The following is a 19744-nucleotide window of genomic DNA, read 5'->3' on the forward strand; positions in this document are numbered from 1 at the left end:
ATACTTTTTGCTAGGGGTTGTACAAGTAAAGGGAGGAGGGGTTCAAAAAGATCAGTTATCAGTGTGGTTGAGTCATGATTCAAAACTGGTGGTATCTGACTAGCTTGATGTCATCACTCATCTATTTAATGCAACATAATAAATATGAAGGTTATTTTAAGATCAAATCAATATAAAATGTATTTATTTACTCAAATTTCATGAGTTGAGAACCCTGTAGTTTCTTTTTGCCACTTACCACAGCAGTTAATTAAAAAAAATAATCATAATAATACATGTGGCTGGATGCATGTGAAGAGGCATGAACTTGTAACATTTCGGTTCATTTGTGGATCGTACTTCTTCATATTCCCCAAAAAGTTGACATTTTTGTACGAGTGACTTCTAAAAACCAAAATGCTGTTGCTTAAGATTAAGAGAACAATTGCAGCTGTTGTTGTACTGTGAAATCAATGCATGGACGCCATGTCTGAATTAAGTGCTTTAATTTACTTTCGTCTTGCACCGTTTTTGTCCTTTTTAAGTAGGTATTTGACAAAACGGTTGGCTTTGTGACTGTTCCTTCGTTTACTCAAAAAGACAAATATTATCTCCAAATTGTAATATAAAACAACAAATTCATCATCACAAATGCTGTCGCAAACTATAGTATGTACGTTTTTCTATGCAATATTTTCCATTTTTACCTTTGAACATTTGTTTTGCAACAGGGGTGTAGCTGGGATAGTAAACTTGTATATTTCCAAAATGAAAGAAGGAACAATCGGCATTCAACGCAAGATATTTTATCTCACATGCGAGTAGGTTTGCCACCTGTCCCTTAAAATAAGGAACGATCCGAAACTGGAAATTAAATGAATTAGGGCTGTCAAACGATTACAATTTTTAATCGAGTTAATTACAGCTTAAAAATTAATTCATCGTAATTCATCGCAATTAATCGCAATTCAAACCATCTCTAAAATATGCCATATTTTTCTGTAAATTATTGTTGGAATGGAAAGGTAAGACACGGGACTGATATATACATACAACATACTGTACATAAGTGCTGTATTCGTTGACTATAACAATAAATCCACAAATGGCATTATTAACATTCTTTCTGTTTAAGTGATCCACGGATAGTAAGACTTGTAGTTCATAAAAGATAAATGTTATAGTTACAAGTTATAGTAATTTTATATGAAAACCCCTCTTCATATTTTCGTTTTAATAAAATTTGTACAATTTTCAATCAAAAGTAGAGTTAATATGATAAGAAGAAGAATAAAATTAACAATAATAAGAACTGAGTGACCAAACTCTGAGTAATGCCAGTTCACTTTGCATTGTTGTTTAGCTGTGTGAGAATAGGCCTCATTTCTACAGACTGAAGTGCTTTTCTTTTTGTGAACATTATTTTTTTGAGAGATAGCAATATTATTTTTGTTGTGCTTTCACTAAAATGATACTTCTGTTTGTTGTGAAGGAGTTGCAGAAGCTTATGCCAATAAACGGTGTTGTACCGAAATCTGCGATCCGTCAGAATCTGTGACGAAGGAGGGCGATGTTGCCAAAAGCAAGGCCGACAGCAACGACGCAGAGGAAACGAAGAACACTTACGCTAACGGCGTGAACTGCTACGTAAACGAGGCTCGCTACAAGTTGCGAGGCTTATTTTCCCTTTCACCGAATAAACGTCATGATATTTAATCAAGACGCTGACATTTGGAAAATGTCTGCTTCAAAAAATCACATAAAGTAGTTATCTTACAGTATATTATGAATTTTTGATGTTTCGAACATTTCTGCTTGAATAGATTACCTTTGATATTGTGAAATAGTAAGCTGCAATAAATTGCGATTTTTCTTCTTATTCTTCCTGACGAGGTTATTGTGTAAATATCCTCTTCAATGAATTACATTTATTGTATGACTTTTGACGTTGTGAAAATGTGTGTTCTAATAAATTACATTGCTGTATTGTATTTCTGAGATTATGAAATTATCCGCACCTATAAATTACATTATGAATTTATTACTCTTCCTCACACACTCTCGCATACACAATTTTCGATGTATAAGGACAATGAATGATATAAATGTAAATGCGGTAGTTAGTGTGTGATTTCGCTGTATTTTACTTATGCTATTTCCCAGCCCATCGAAGGCAATTCCTTACTTATTTGACATTCCCTTACTGTCATTTGTATGCATGTTTCCTCAAAACGACCACCAGATACCATATTTTTAGTGTCACGTTTTCTCATAGGTGCAGATGTGGCTGTCGGAAATGGTGATACTCCTCTACTGTGTCTGAGAACAATCAAGTCACTCTTAAAGCTCTTTGTTGATCTTTTGACACCATCCCAACTCCCCCCTACTATATATCCTCTCAACTGGACCCCCTAGAGGGTGTATATTTAATTATTACATTTTCCGATAGGTGCAAATGTGGCTGTCGGAAATAGTGATACTCCTCTACTGTGTCTAAGAACAATCAAAAACACTCTTAAAGCTCTTTCCTGATCCCCTGACACTATTCCTACTCCCCCCTACCACATCTTGTCTCAATTTGACCCCCAAAGTCTGTACACTTTATCATGACATTTTCTGATAGGGTCAAATGTGGCTGTCAGAAATTGTGATCCTCCCCAACTGTAGGTGGGGCTGTAACATTGACACTTGCACTTTTGCGATAGCCGATTAACCCAATTTTCAGCTCTGGGGTTCCAATTGAAAAAATATGTACTAGGGGAAGTGGGGTCTGTCATTAGATCAGCAAAGAGCTTTAAGGGTGACTTGACTGATTTTAGACACAATACAGGAGGATCACATTTTCTGATGCTGACAATTTCTGTAAGCCACATCTACACCTATCAGAAATTGTGATCCTCCTGTGATATTTAGTACTCTGGGGGTCCAATTGAGAGGAGATGTAGTATGGGGGGCGGGGGGGGGGGTTGCAGAAAATCAGCAGAGAGCCTTAGTGGTGACTTCATTTTAGACACAATAGGGAGGATCACTATTTCTGACAGCCACGTCTGCACCTACCAGAGGTTGTGACAATAAAAATATAGTTTCTGGAGGTCGTTTTGAGGTATTATATATTCAGATGACTGTAAAAAAAAATGTTAGATTAGTAAGGATTTGTCTTTGATGAGCTGGGCAACAGCATAAGGAAAATACAGCGAGATCAATCACAGACTACGGCATATATTTATATCATTATCCTTATGCATTTAAAATTGTGAGTGCATGTGTGGAAGAGTCATAAGTTAAAAGAATGAAAGTAATTTATAAGAGCAGACAATTCCATAATTTCACAAATAGAATACAGTACCTAATTTAGAAAAGCGCACATTTTCACAACATCAAAAGCCATACATTTTATGTAATTTATTTAATGGGATATTTACATAATAACCTCTTCATGATGAAGAATAATAGCAATTTATTACAGCGGACTATTTCACAATGTCAAAAATTCACATGAAATATCCAAAACTTTTAAAGCATTTTCTTAGTAACGATGTCATGATCGAATGTCACGACGTTAATACCGTGAAAGGGAAAATAAGCCTCGCAACTTGTAGCGAGCCTCGTTTACGTAGCAGTTCACGCCGTTAGCGTAAGTGTTCTTCTTCGTTTCCTCTTCGTCGTTGCTGTCGGCCTTGCTTTTGGCAACATCGCCCTCCTTCGTCACAGATTCTGACGGATCGCAGATTTCGGTACAACAACGGTGCAGCCCAAAGAACACCTGTGTCCACTCGCCTTTAAAACAGATATATCTCTGAGCATATCTTACCCAAAATACAACAAGAGACACATAATTGCCACTAAAAGAAAGCAAACTTACCGAAATATGTGTGGAGCACAAAGCAACAGCATAAACGTCTCACAACTACTAATTCTCCCACTATTAGAAGGAATAACATTAGTATGGAACGGCGCTGCGCTGCCCCCAAGCGGCCGGTGGCATTCTCTTCACTCTTAATGTCCATTAACGGCGTCACTGAAATCTGTTTGAGGCAATGCGAGAGCGGCTCATTCAGTGCATGCATTAATTGCGTCAAATATTTTAACGGAATTAATTTAAAAAATTAATTAACGCCCGTTAACGCGATAATTTTGACAGCCCTAAAATGAATAGATACATCTCTATGCATTTTAGGAGTTTTGGAGGTGTCCCTTTTTTCTCTGCCTGTACAGTTTAGGGCGCCAGGGGGGCGTCCTGTTTTTCTTATTTCTGAAAGGTGGCAACCCTACATGCGAGCAGGGTTCATCACTTCATGCACGTAGACAAGCTAGCGCTATTTGGGGGCTGCTACATGTAAGACAATCTAGCTGTTTATGTCCCAATACCATATAGCACTTTTTCGATCCAGGTCAACAAACGCTAGACGATCTTGAGTCTTAGAAAATGATCCTATTAGGCTATCTTTTGATCTGAGGTTTGTTAAGAGTTTTGTGACATCGTGTCCAAGTTAGACAGTATTTTCCAAAGCAAATCAGTTTTCATGACATCGCCATTTCAACAACATTCCTACCGCTGGTCCCTTCGAAAACCCTTGTGTAACATATGATAAACGTACACGGAAGTGCTAGTGCTTGGTTTTTGTGAGCACACGTCTGATCGCTTGAGATCTCTGACTTGAAAGTCTTGTTTGGAGACTGATGATGCAAACCAGAATCTTTGTGTGCAAGGTGTTCTGACCACAACACAAACAGTCCAACCATAACTGCTAAAGCTCTCGCTTTGAATCCTCATTGGCTGCTTGCAAAACCTACCGCTTTCTCCGAATCTAACCTGACAGGATTTTTGAGATTCGAGCCATCACCTTTGGCCTTTTGGCCTTTGCACAGGAGGCAGCTGTGTCCGCAGTCTGTGGGCCAACTGCCGAGCCAGCCAAGTGGACACCCATTTGTCAACCAGCCTGGGCCAGCAGCGCCACCAAGACGTCCCATTTGTTCTCGTCGGTCCTCCAAGCTCCCGGATGAGGCCACCTAAATCCCGAGGTAAGCAATAGCGGGGGACATCACGGAAGACTTTAGGGATGTCATCTCTGCTTCCGAGGGCTCGGAAGTAGACGAACGCCGCATCCACGCCTTTACGCTGTTGCAGTGCTGCTTCCAGACGGGCCAGAGCAGCCTCCAACACTGGTTCAATGACACCAGAAGGCAGGTTCTGCGATGTCCACTCTTCTTCATCATTTTTCAGAAGCTTTTCTCGTCGCCCAACATCACATTTGAAACGCTCACGTGTCTCATCTTCGCTACCACGCGTACACCGCCTCCACTCGCCATACGTCCTGTTGGCCTCGGGACTCCACACAATCACGACTTTTCCGCGCGCCTCCTGTACGGCCTCCCACTGGCCATACAGCCAGGGAAGCGGCCCCAGATCTGCCACACCGGTCCCAGCGCCCATCTGCCTTTGGGAGCTGGGGGCGCACAGGGCCACGTGGACCGTGGCGCCCAGATCCCCCCGAAGCAGAGAAGCCAGGGCGCAAGTAGCTGAAATGTGAGACGAACGCTCTGACGAACACACCAGCAACACCGGCTTCTGGATGTACAACCAATCTGCACATAGGACAAGAAGGAGAAAATCACAAGCTGCTTTCTGATATACCTCCGGCCTTCGTCGCACCAAGCGATGTGGCTGAATACGACTGAACTGGATCATTTGCATACGTGAAAGTGTGCCACCAGTGGTATGTGGGCTTCCTCTAGTGCAGGGGGGGAATCACAACATCTTGATGACCCCGAAACACAAGTCGGCAATAAAATTAACTTACAAGAATGTTTATAATAATAAGTTGAAAATGAGCGTTGTTTCCCATCGTTCTTGAGGGGAATTCTAAATCAGGCTGCTGGCAGGACAGCAATACTTTTCGCCAAGATCATCATCCATTGAATATGGAACACCCGCCGGTGTCGTGCCAATGTAGTTACCTCAGTCAAAAATTGTATCCCCTGGGCGGAGTCATCTGGAGGTAGATTTGTGTCTTCATTTATTCGATCCCAAAAAAAGTTGCTCCAATCAAAATGTATATTTTCAATTTAAAAAAAAAAAAGTCACGTCAATAAAAAAAATGTGTTTGAATGCAAAAATAAATTTGAAACAAAAAAAAAAATGCATTTGAAAGCTATTTTTATTTGAATTTTTTTGGATTGAAATAATTTTTTTGTTGTTGATTGATGTAATGTTTTGTGTTTAGGCATCATTTTGGCCAGGACATTTGTGTTTTTATTATTCAATCAAAAAATAAACTGCTTCATACAAAAAAAATATTTTCAAAAGAAAAAATCACTTCAAGCAAAAAAAGAAAAATTTCAATTATAGAAAAAAACTTAATTTTTCATTTAAAAAAGTTTTCTTTGATTTTAGCAATCCTTTTTGTTTTTGGCCCATATTATAGGTAGGACATTTGTGTCTAAATCATTCAATCCCCCCAAAAGTTGCTTCAATAAAAAAAATATATATATATTTTCAATCAAAGAAAAAAATCATTTGAAAAATAAAATTGCCCTCCCCTATTTTTTATTTTTTGGGGGGAAAATACCGGTAATATGGAAAACAAATGACCGTCTAAGGTGCTAGTCACATGATCTGTTCGAAAAATAATTTTGATCCATTATAAAATTGTTTATTTTGTTCATTTCATTCATTTTTGTTGTCTTGCTTTACAACTTTTATAGATATAGGAACGTCAATTACATGCAATGACACTTTTCACCCCAACCTTAAACTCCGCTTATGCAAAGAACCCAGTAAAACACACCACAGGGAGAAACTGCAAGTTGCCTTGAGTTATGTAAGGTAAACACATTTAGCAACTCCTGTCTTAATAGGTGGGACCACATTGGGTAAAAAAAAAATTTTTTTTATGCTTTTTTTTTTTTTCATTTAAATATTAAAAATATTTATATACTTTATATATGCAGTATACTATGCATAATGAAAAAAAACAAATGTTTGTTAGAACCACAGCTACATGCTTCCAGATTTAAAATGCAAGGAAATGGACAAAACTCACCTGTTGCTCCTTTTTTGATGAGAGAGTGCATAAAAACAACTAAATACACCAGAAGAATAAGAAGAATCAAAGCTGCCAGCATTTGTAGACCCCATCGCTCACGATGGTCTGCACAAACAAGATGGTCACATTATTGCACGAGTCAACTACGGCAGCAAGTAGCTGTCAGAATTTTAATCACAAGTGCACTCACAGTGGGGACACAGAATCCTTTGTCCAAGAAGGGCAGGAGAAGTCCGCCACACCTACGCAACATCAACCAATGATTAGAAAAATCAAAGTGATGTTGCATAGGAGGCGACGGAACTCGTGTAAAGTTACCTGAACACATGCTTGCATCGCCACGGAGTCAAGAGGAACGCTTATTTGGCTCACTGTTGCCGCTTTCTGAGGAACATTTCATCACAAATCAGTGTTTCGGGGGCTTCCCAACCACATCTTGTATTCAGCGCTCACCGCTTGGATGGAGCAGACAGGCCCTCTGGACTCACATCCCCTCTCGGTCTGTACGCAGAGCTGAGCCGAGAACACGGCTGGGACTGAAGAGTTAATGTACACAAGCAGGGCGCGTGGGTGGGCCTCCAGGTAAACATGCCACAATGACATGTCTGTGACAAAAGGGGAAAAAGTCACCGTTGAAAGTAACAGAGAAGGTAGAAGTTGAGAAGTTGTTAGCGTCAATAAGTGAACCTCAGACTTAAAGACTTGTAGCTCTAATGAGCAACATTTGTTCTCTTTTACTAAAATATGTTATTAGAAACACATAGAATATTTCCATTGATTTAAAAATGCATAATATTTAGTAAATGTTTTGACCTACAGAGGGCGCCATGTTTTATGCGCGCAATGGATGCTCGGGGTGATTATGTAGTTAGCCTGGACTGGGAGAATAGCTGTGCTTACTAGCAAGCGAAGCTTGTATGACAACTGGCATGATTTTGCCACATTCTGCTGCTGGCCAGATTGTTTTGTTACAGGGCAGTGGGATGAGTTCCCGACGTCGTACCTACATCAATTCCAGCTCATTGGAAGTCTCTTTAAACCGATCCTAGGCAGGTTACTAGATATCGACTTAGTGCCATTTGACAGTTTGTATTCTCGATCCTTGAGTTGCTTGCCGTGTATTTTTACGTGGCAAGACGTCCAACACATGCGCACATCGATTAAAAGCGGTGAGTTCTTACTATTTATGTTTTTATTGAGTCTTTTATTACCTTTTTATTGCCTCAAAATACTTTTTTTGCATGTGTTTCCCTCTCATACCTTTAACCATTGTGTTGTCTTGTGGTAGCTTTAAAGCAAATTGTTGATCTGTTGACCACATTAGTCACATTGGGTATTTAAACCAACCTTATTTGATATTACTACGTTTAAGTATTTTCTTAAGGCATCTTTAGTTCTGCCTGTATGCATCTAAACAAAACAATCTGAAAGCGCAGGGTAGCACCTTATTGGCTCGAATGTAAGACGGTGTTTTTTTGCATTGAAATAAGGAAAAAGTGGGGGTCGTCTTATATTCGGGGTCTAGACATTATACCCATTCACGACGCTAGATGGCGCCAGATATCATTGAAGTGAATGCTGAACTTGACTCCCCAGGCCAAAACAACCATTTACGGTGAATGCAGTTATTGCAATTTTGTTTTTTTAATCACAATAGATTGGTTTATTTACATTTCATTTCAAAAGCCAGAAGCCATTCATTTACGAATGTGATTGCACTTTAGTTTACATATTTAAATGTTCAGATACTAAGATTTGAATGAGGCAAAATAGCATGCTTTTTCTCTCAAATATATTCTTATAATCAATTGTTTCAGATATACTGTAATTATTTTCTGTGAAAAATTAATTTGGTGTTCAAAAAGTCTTTTTTCAAACTTGAGTCTTGAAAAACAGGGGGTCGTCTTATAATCAGGGCCGTCTTTTATTTGGACCAATACGGTGCTTTGGGTGTCAAATTTGCCACTTGTAGACGTTTCCCCGGTATAGCACATTTTGGCAAAATACCGGTTTTGTCATACTCTCGTCTTGTCTTTCCTGTTCATTTTGCTTTTTCAGCTCGTTTTGTGAAATATTGACACTGCTGTCCCGCTCATTCATGTTCCTCTCAGGTTCAAATTGAAAGGGCTGAACAGATGACATGTTTATGTCATTAGTCATACTCCGGAAGCTCGGCAGCATAGTCCAAAGACGTCGCCGCCCTGCGATGTCAACAACAATGGGGATCTGAAATTTTACAAATTGTATAAAAATGAAAACAATCAAGAGGGGTTTTAATATCAAATTATTTTAACTCATACTAGCGTTCATCTTTTAAGAACTACAAGTCTTTCTATCCGTGGTTCCCTTTAAGTCTTCAACTCACCAGGCAGGAAGGGGCAAGAGATATTGTGGCTGCCTTGCAGGGAAAACTGTAAGCAAAGAAATGTTTTGCTGCATTGGTGTTGTTATTTTCCCCATATTCATTTTTTTTCTCATATAATTTGTCTTTTCCTTGTTACGATCATACGACTGTGTAATTTTTAATTCTTCATATAAAATGTGGACTTTAATCCTGTAAAGGTAGTATTTTCTTAGTTTTTCTTGTGATAATACAAGTTCAGGAGTAGTCAACTTACTACTGTCAATTACCACATTAACACATTTTAACACTGTTCATTATGGTGCTACTTGCAGATACAATTCCTTTTTCCAAGTGCTGATTGGTATAAAAAGTTTAACCGCTTAATTTTTCACTCCCAATTTATTGCTATATTAATCCCAATTGTACTCGCCTAGGTTTTCCTTCATTCCCATTTTCTCACCTTGACGCACATGCGAGGGTGTTTGTCCACCAAAGACGTATTGTAGACCTGCAATAGGGACACACCAGCTGCCCTTCATCATTCGACCGTAAATAGTCCTACTTCAATCAATTTGTTTGCAGTGAGTACCAGGTTTGGGCCTTGTTGCCGCGCCTGCAGCGTGGAGTTTGCGATGGGGGTGCAGAAGTCCTGCTGAATCCTCCAACAGAGGGAGGTAAAGATTGGAAAGTTTCGGGCGGGACACTCGGCGCTCAACGTCAGACTGGACTCATACAGGGTCAACTCGGAGGAAAGCCACACGTCTTCCACTTCTGCACACATGCACATTCACTCATTGGATGCCATTGACCGCAATAGAGATCTAATCCTTTTGAACAAGGAAGTCGGGAAGTTAATGGTCATTTTTTAGTGCCAATGATGGCGAGAGATGTCCAATCCATTTAAACAAGGAGGGCTGACTATAATCAAAATGGATTGGACATCTATTGATCTCAATGGTGGCCGATGAGCGTTTGTCAGCTTACTCACTTGGCAGGGGGTGTGCTTGTAAAGGGCACACCGTTTTTCGTGGGGGGTCTTCATAGTTGTAGTAGACCTGTCAACACATGACAGAAGCGCAATCGTTGACTACATGCGTGACATGTACTTTATCTAGTGGTAGATGAGAGGGTCAGTCAATGTTCAAACTGCATGGCTTCAACTTGTTAGCCAAGGGTGTAGGTTTGGTCTCAACATTGGTAGGGACGCTATAATGTGGTGCAAAATCAAGGCCAAAAGTATTGTAATCTGAAAAGAAAGAAACAATTGGAAAATAAAATTGAAACTGAATGAGTTTTTATCTTGAATCTTTCAAAAGCGAAAAAAACGTTTTATTATTTTTCGGTTACAAAGTTGATATTTTCAAGTTCAAATATTAACGTTTTGGTTGTGTTACAGTACTTTTGGCCTTGATTTAGCACCATACTATGGCAGCATAACCTGCATGTACACATTTTTCTGGGGAAAGGGCATTAATTTAAAAAAAAAAAAAAACAGATTAGGTGAACAGGGGTCAGGGCTACATTTCCCACAAATATGCTGATGTGTTTCCTATGTAAAAATGAAAAAGGACAACATTTTTCATGGGAGAAAGTCATTTTTTCAAAATCGGAGAATTTCCCCTTTTTTTATTTAAAGGAAGTTTACAGTAAGCCTGTCGCAATATGCAATAATTCCATTTATCGCGCGGCATATAAAAATGAAGACGGTAATTTTCCAGCTGCGATTTATCGCCTCGCGTGCACGTGTGTGCGCGTGAGCGCGCGTGACGCACGCGCTTGCGGCAGATGTGTGGCAGACGTGCTTGACAGCGCTGTTTAAAGTTCAGCTTCCCTGTGCCACTCTGTTTTATTGACTTCTGGGTATGTTCGTTTTATACATTTGAGTTTGAGTGACCGTCATTTAATGGCTGGAGGCAGGGCCGAGTGCACTGTTGGCACACAGCAATGAGCGAGCGGAATGAGGAAGAGGACGAACCAGTCTGCAAAATGTTTCTGGAGGTTGTTTCAACAAAGATGGCCAACAGAATAAATCTACATGCTCATTTGAAACACTATCATCCTCTCCAGTTTTCACTGCTTAGTAAGAAAACTGCCTCCTTGTCATGTTAATTGACAATTAGAGGTATTCGCTTGATGTGAGAAATACAGACGACACCGCGCAAAATAGCGTTCCCTCACGGAAAGTGAAGTCCACTACATTGCTGAAGAAATGAGACCGTTTTACCACTGTTAAATGATATTTGATACCTTTGGGGGCCAAATTTTTGTTACTGCTACTTAATTAGTCAATTTTTCTCTGTTGTTGTTGAAGTGCAATTACTGTTAGTGCAACTTTATACCTCTGTGCCTATATGCTTCAGTTATTAAGTGCAATTTTATTTTTTCCTAAAAAAAAGACATTTATTATGTGTTTCTGTGCGGTATTAATATTGTTGTCTTTTACTTGAAAGAGGCATGGTCAATTGTTTTTAGTTGTGATTTCTTAAAAGGTGTTTTTTAATTTAAAAGTAAACATTTATTGCTTTTAAATGGGTGTACTTGATCTATTAATATATACTGTATTCTCACTGTGTTATTGTAAATCGGTTAAAAGGGGACGGGACTTGATAAGCATATGCTTCTCTCGTCAGCCCTTGTCTTCGGTTTTTTCGGGTTGCTTATATCACATCTTGCAACTGTCAATGATACCGATGATGATGACAATAAATAAATAAATAAACGCTCAAAAACTTTTTTTTGGGGGGGGGGGCGCAATAATATCGCATATCACAATAATTTATGAGATAATTTATCGCCCACTAAAATTTATTATCGCGACAGGCCTAGTTTACAGTGGTTGTTTTTTGGGGGGTCGGAGGCTGCGGGGAGATACTACTTAACCTATACATGGAACTACTTGTTAGCCTACATTGTCCTTCACCACAAGAGTAATATGTTGCTACAATTGGTTGTCTTTCATCTTCTTTTCCCTTATTTTCATCTCTAAAGTGCATCAGTGGGTTGAGCAATTATGGGATTAGATTTACGCTGAAAAGAAGGGAATTTAACTGGTTTTAAAGAGAATGATATTACTAAGGGGCTCTGAGATATCAATAGAACCGTTATGTGGCAAGATAACAAATATTGATAAAGTTAAAAAAAAAAAAAAAAAAAAATCACATTTATGAGCAATTATCGAAAATAGATCGAAAATTACGAACATTTCCGAAAGTATTCCGGAAACAGCCGAATGGGGCTTTGACGTCACGGCCAGGAAACAAAAGGTCGAGGCAGGTGCCATCGTTGTTTATCGACGAGAGAGTTGCGTTCGTGTTTTATCAATAAATCGCTAAAATGGTTCAAACCTGTCATGCTATGTGGTGTACAAATAGCCATTTGTCGCAATGTAGTACCCATGAGTTCCCGAACGTGAGAAAAAGAGCTGGACTACGCAGAGACAATGAGTAAAGTTCGTCCGTGCAAAGAGGACTAATTTTACAGACCCAGCCTCCGGCATGGTTTTGTATGGTGCGCATTTTACACCTGAAAGCTATTCGAACTATGGACAAATGAAATCAGGTTTTGCTAAGAAATTGCTGCTGAAAGCAGATGCGTTGCCCACCATACACGCGCAGCCACTTAAATGTCCCGAGATATCAAGAAAGAGGACGATGACTGGCACTGATGAGACCACCCCACCACCCCAGGCTAAGCAAAGTAGGGGAGCAGCCAAGCTCGAAATGGCCAGAGTGAGTACTCTTTTATAATAAAAAACATATCACGCATTGGATATAGGACTGGACACATGTATAAGTTATCGCTCGTAAAATATATACAACAAATCCTCTAATCCCATTCATATTTGTGTCTGTTGGCAGAGCGAAAATGATAATGATTCTATACATATTTTTGCGGTTATGGTGTATCAGCTTCACAAAAAGAAATGCAAAACAAACCATTTGGTGTTCCCCACACAATCTGTTGCCTGTGTTTCATCAGTCTGACTGCTCCCCTAAATGATCGTTTCATTAGGCTGCATTGGCTTTCGTTTGGGCTCAAATTGATAACCCAAAACACCAAAGAAAGGTTCGTTACGTCGGATTCGTCGCTGCAACTAGAAACAAAATTGTCTGGCATCACTGCCGCCTATCAGTGCTTAGCCGGGTGTTTCCTAGTTGTGACACGCACACGTCACGTCACGCACACAATATGCTAGATTTCCGGGATCTCGGGGACCGGTCGTTTTAGCTTGACAATCGATCCAAATTTCTATCATTTTCTTGGCATGATATGAATCCAAAAGGCACGCGTTTATGGATAAATGATGGAATATTAGCATTCCCCAAGGTGTTTTCATACTCTTTAAGGAGCTGCATTTTTGCAGTGTACTCGAATTTTGCAGGTTAACAGGGTTCACACAGTTTAATCCTATGCTAACTCTGATGCAGGTCGGACTGTCATTAGAAAAATTAGTGGCGTGTTCGCCACCGTCCACAACATTAAAATCTTTTTATATTACCACAATTTTTGGACTATAAGCTGCACCCACCAAATTTGACACAAAAACAGCATTTGTTCAAAGATAAGCCGCACTGGACTATAAGCCGCAGCACTCCTCACTGTATTATGGAATATTTACATCAAAAGATAGTAACCGGTAACACTTTATTTGACAGCGGCACCGTAAGACTGTCATAAGACCAAATGAACCACCATGAAGCTTTGAACCAATGGGCTGAAAAGCTTCATTGCTTCGAGAAGCTTAGTTTGCCCATCACTGCTCCACCTTCTGTCAACACTGTTGTTGTCCAACATGCCTCCAAGCATGCATTGCAGCACTACAGATGTAAATAACAAATCAAAATTCATGTTCTCTGCAAATTATTTCTTCAGCTACTGTTTCAGTTTCATTTATTGCTAGAGATGGTATTTGGTAACTCTTTATTTGAAAGTGGCCCCATAAAACTGTCACTAGAAAATCATAATTATGACATGACACTGTTATGATAATTAATGAATGCTTATACCAGATGTCATTTAGTGTTATCCGGCAAATTATCTCACTTTTGAATGGATGTAAAAGATCCGAGCTGAACATAAATGGAGATAGTGACATAGTTTGCCGGATGACACTTAATTACATCTGTCATAAGCATTCAGTAATGCCCATGATAGTGTCATGTCATAATTATGACGGTCATAAGACCAAATGAACCACCGTTGCTTCAAAAAGCTTCATTTGGACATCACTGTTCCCTTGGAGAGACAGTCAACCACTGCTGCCACCTGCCGTCAACACTGTTGTTGTCCAACATGCCTCCTAGCATGCATTGCTGCGCTACAGATGTAAATAACAATCAAAATCCATTTTATGTGCCAATTATTTCTTCAGTTGCTGTTCCAGTTGTTTCATTAATTGCTACTTATGGTATTTAGTAACATTTTATTTGACAGTCGTGCCATAAGAGTATTATAGTTATGACATCACAGATGTCATTTTGTGTAATCGGCAAATTATCTCACTTTTAAATTGATTTAAAAGATCCAAGCTGGACATAAATGGATTTAGTGACATAGTTTGCCGGATGACAATGACATCTGTCATAAGCATTCATTAATGCCCTTGATAGTGTTATAATTATGACGGTCTTATGACGCCGCTCTCAAATAAAGTGTTACCTATTAACCCATATAAATCAACAAATAAGCCGCGCTGGACTATAAGCCGCAGGATACTGATGGAGGGAAAAAAGTAGCGGCTTATAGTCCGGAATTTACGATACTTAAAGTGGCTGCTGCTGCTGCTGCTGGCCAAAAAGGACTTGTATTATATCCCTCCACTTTGAGGGGGCGGAGGAGGCAGCATGTATTTCTGTCGAGGTTGTGTGTGTGTGCGTTGGTGTTGGAAGGGTGGTGTAAGGGGGGTCTAATAATCAGCCACTCAAACGTGCGTTTGTCGGGGGGAGGCAATGAACTGGTATATTCAACAAGAAAAAGGGGTAAATGTACGTAAGTCTGAACATAATGAGAATAATTCACTTAATAATGGTAGGGTCAATTTTATCCATACAACATATGGAAAGACAATCTAAATGACCTATATTCAGAAACTGAATTCATTATATAATGCAAATAAGATTGCTTAAAACTTGGCGGGAACAATTTGATCATCCTGAAAAGTTGGTAGTGTTTTGTCCCTACTGTCCCTATGCAAACCAACACCTTTGCTGTTAGCTCTGACTTTTAAGTGCAAGACGACACATTTGCGTTTCATCTTTTACAACCAGTGATTTTCAAACATCTTTATAAAGACCCTTTGTAAAGACTGACAATGCATGCGCACATGTAGATGCTACACGTGTTCATTCAATGACATGACATTAAATTGAAAATGAACGTACTTGAACACAGACACAAGGAAGCACGTATGGGATGTTGAGGAGAGCAGAGCGTGATTGAGCTGGATCAATCTAAAAAAAAAAATAATAATAATAATGATAAAGAAAAATTTACAATTTAGTCCTCAAAAGTTTTCCACACGCCCTTACTGTGGTGAGGTTGGAATGCGAGCCTTGTACACAGTGGTGTGCAGTCCGCTTGTAGCACCACCTGGCATGCACTTTTTTGTCAGACTCGACGGTGACATTGATAGATTTGGATGCCTGATCCACAGACAAAGAGAAGCTGGGCACAGCATCTTAAAAAAGATAAAAATTAATATAATTAAATAAAACAGAAGAAAAAAAGAGACGTGATGTGGCCAGAAATACTTTGGGGCAATTTTTTTTATCTGCACACTCACACAATCATTTACTGAGTGAGCACAGTAAATGATTGCCTTCGACAAGGAAGAAGCCCTTTGACATGCATGGAATAGTTTCTGTGGAGTTAAAATCGAGCTCAAGTCAACAGAAAAATGTTACGACTGTATGAAATTGTGCGGAAGTCACGCGACCAGGTTTTTAGCAAAAGTCCATTATGCACTGTGAAGGGAATAGTATCTTTTCTCGTATTTACTTTTTGCTGTTTCTATTACTCCAACACCCTTAAAGCAGAAATGTGAAGTAATTTCATAACATGCCAAATAGGGTCACAATTAAAGTAATTAAACATTGTCCAACAAATAAAGCATGAAAAAATAATTTATATGTTGTATATTTGACAAAATAATCGCGTTTCCGAAGTTCGAGCCTGAAAGGGGACGAACCCGGAAGTGATATGTCACACCGAGAACAGCGATGGCAGCGCTCCATAAATACGGCCGCCATACAAAGCCCTTCAAGCAATGATTCAAACAGCGATATAAGCAATAGATCGAGCGCAAGGAAGGACATCCAAGTTTTTGAAGAGTTGGAGGAAGAAGAGGAGGTTGGAATTTCATGTTGGACCTAACATGTTTTAGCCAGACGCTAATCAGGATGCAAACAATGTGCCTAGACTACCTGACATGGAATGGAGACAAGACCCATCGAGATTACAAGATTGGTAAGATGTAGGCTGTTATTATTTTCATGATATGAAGATGCAGGCATTTGCACATAATTCTATGTTTTTGTCTATCTGATGACATTGTTTAAAAAAATAACAATCAGACTTCATGTTCATTTTGGCAGATCAGGCAGCTCTCGAGCATATAAAATAATAATATAAAAACTTTGGGGGGAAAGAAGGAGATGAGTTGTTGATGGCTTTCTCCACTTTATTGTGGCAACAATAAGAAAACAAAATAATAGCGGACGGCCGCCACATTCGACCGCAAAGTTTTGCTTCTTGCTCATCTTCCTCTCGCCTCCTACTACTCACAGCTCTCCAGTCCCAGCGTCTCTTAAACGGATCGTGCATAGTGTCTTGTTATGAGCTTTTTGTTGACAAAGGTATCGAACACACGACGTGCTTACAACTTTGTTTCTTCATTAACACATGGAGCTAACAGTATGAACACAGCTTGGGGCTCTCGGCAGGAAGTGGCGTCTAATGGCTTGAGGAAATGCAGTTTTTTCACACAACCGAACAGATTACAAAGCACCACTTTAGTGTTGTCCCGAGACTACATTTCCCATGATTCACTGCGTGACCTGTGCGCTCACTGATTCGCTGAGAGACATTAAAACCAACACGCTTGGTCGTCACCTGTCAGTGGCTCTCGTAAAACACAAACTAGAAGGCTATCAAGCGATCACCATGAAAGAAACGCCGAACCGTACAAATGCAATGCAATGCTTGAAGCATGAAGGTGGAAATACATAATACAAATACAAATAAATGTGCACAAACTCACCGGCGGTGTGTGTCTCTTACGGCAACGTGACCGTGAATTACCACGACGCCGACCCGCTTATAAAGACCCTACCCACCGACGTCATAAAACCACGTGCTCGCTGTATGGTTCCGCCCACTTGTCCGTCATTTTGTCTCTGTATTAGCATTGGTTTCAATTGATTGAGGAATTTAAAATGCATTTCATGGAAGACCCGGTGCTTTCTGATGCCGTAAACTCACTGGATGTGTTGCATAAAAGGCGTTATGTGGAAAAACTTCGTTCTATACAGTCGCCAGATCCATATTTGATGCCCAAATCGATGTTTTTCGACCCACTGTCTTCGCCGTGTCTGCCTGACATCTGCTACGCTGATATTATCTTGTCCACACAAAATCAGCCTATTCTCACGAAAATTTGAAAAACTTCAAGAGCTTGGAGGCTTATAAATACTTCGTTGCTGGTTGGGTGAAACAGTTCCTCGTCCACGAAAATTCGGCAGGAATCTATCTTGTGCTTGGAAAGGTGAGTTACGAAATTTTCAATTCAAAATCTTTTGTTATTGCTAACATCCACTGTCAAGTCTAATGTATTTCATGTCGTTTGTCAATGGAGTTAAGGCTTTTAATGTTTATATGGTTTAGCGATAGCACTCTCACTACATACATACGTGTATGTTGTCGGCGATTAGCCTAGCAATGATCTTAATTGTGGTTATTTGTCAGCCCAAAACCCTCTAAGTATATCTTAAATGCATCTTACCGGATATAAAATGACTACTACATAGTCTGTGGTGATTTTTTGGTGCCCAGTTTTCACGTCGAATTGCAGCCGTCCATTTCGCTCTCCTCTTTGGATCCCTCGGAATACGGTAAAACTTCAAGTCTCTCCTTCCATCTTCTCTGTTAGTGCAACCAACAGCCACACACGCCTTCACCATTTTGATTATTATTGTTAAGGAGCAGAAAAACACGCCGTAAATAGGAGGAATGTACGTAGCCGTAACAGGTTAACACTATGTTTTGACGGACAATTGGGCGGTACCATTCAGGAGAGCGGAGTTGTGACGTCACGTGGGTAGGGTCTATATGCACATCCACACCCCTTTCCCGATTGACAGTGGATTAACCCTTTCGGACAAGATCGTAGATGAGGCACAATTTAAACACGCTTAACCTAGCGAACGCAACAACAACTACGATCGGGGATTGCCACGAGTTAGCATTTGGCTAACGTCGCTAGCTTCTACTGTTCATTCCACAACAGTTTGCAGCTCTGCTTTGACAAAGTCATCAATCATCTATCCAAAAATCACACTTACTTTTTGGCAAATCTTTGATCATAAGCAGACCGGTTAGGGAAGCAGGCATCTTCGAAGTGTTTGTAGCAGAGAACACTACTCGATGATGGCGTGAAATTCATTCGCTTTGTGCGAACGAAAGATGTCCATTTATGTGCCCTGCTATCCTTTGGCCACTCATACAATTTTTCGTTTGAGTGAGAACAAAACTTCGCCACACACCGCCGTGGCATCTTACCGAGAAGCAATGCAACAAACAATACTGTTCTATGGTGGATTTCCCTCGCACTTCTCAGTGTGACGTAATTTCCGAAGATTTCCGAAGAAAAGCATTTTCGTTGTCAAGGGCGTTGCTATGGGTTAAACAAAGAATCTGGAAGGGTTGCGTTAAAAAAAAAAAAAAAACGAAAATATGCTTATAATTGTTTAGCCATTGATATTATTCAAAAACATGGGTGGCCAACCTTACTTCACATTTCTGCTTTAAATATAATCAATCAGGGAAGAGCATCTTTTCTCGCCTTGACTGTTTGACTGTTTGCATTACTCTAACACACCCAATATAAGATAAATAGCATTGATATCATAGTTTAAGAAAAACAGCAGAATATATTTGACATTATGAAAAGTTGGACTTGAAATGATTAGAACTTGCAGCGCCAAGACAATGTGCAGATATGGACAGAAAGATACAGGACGCCTTCTGATCACAGAAGCCCAAGGCACACGTCATGCAGCAGAGCAAGATTGACACTGAAAACGAGGTGATAGGCGACAAGCCCATGCCTGCACCACCAAATCCCGCAATCAGTTCTTCCAGACAGTCCAGAACAAATGGC

The 19744-nt window shown here is 39.8% G+C and overlaps 1 protein-coding gene across 1 annotated transcript in view; it reads right to left on the minus strand.

Moving 5' to 3' along the window:
* Positions 1–3434: 3434 nt before the first annotated feature.
* LOC130912125 (interleukin-17 receptor E) overlaps positions 3435–19744 on the minus strand; it is a 29104-nt gene continuing 12794 nt past the window's right edge. The window contains exons 7-17 of the mRNA XM_057829978.1: positions 15897–16045; positions 15750–15818; positions 10358–10424; positions 9959–10140; positions 9830–9877; positions 9391–9436; positions 7479–7630; positions 7344–7409; positions 7216–7267; positions 7023–7130; positions 3435–5565 (exon numbers count right to left, since the gene is read on the minus strand). Of these exons, the coding sequence (XP_057685961.1) occupies positions 4820–5565; positions 7023–7130; positions 7216–7267; positions 7344–7409; positions 7479–7630; positions 9391–9436; positions 9830–9877; positions 9959–10140; positions 10358–10424; positions 15750–15818; positions 15897–16045 (1685 nt within the window). The 3' untranslated portion in view covers positions 3435–4819. The remainder of the gene's footprint in view (positions 5566–7022; positions 7131–7215; positions 7268–7343; positions 7410–7478; positions 7631–9390; positions 9437–9829; positions 9878–9958; positions 10141–10357; positions 10425–15749; positions 15819–15896; positions 16046–19744) is intronic.

The sequence above is a fragment of the Corythoichthys intestinalis genome, chromosome 2 (genome assembly GCF_030265065.1).
Source record: "Corythoichthys intestinalis isolate RoL2023-P3 chromosome 2, ASM3026506v1, whole genome shotgun sequence".
NCBI classification, from domain to species: domain Eukaryota; kingdom Metazoa; phylum Chordata; class Actinopteri; order Syngnathiformes; family Syngnathidae; genus Corythoichthys; species Corythoichthys intestinalis.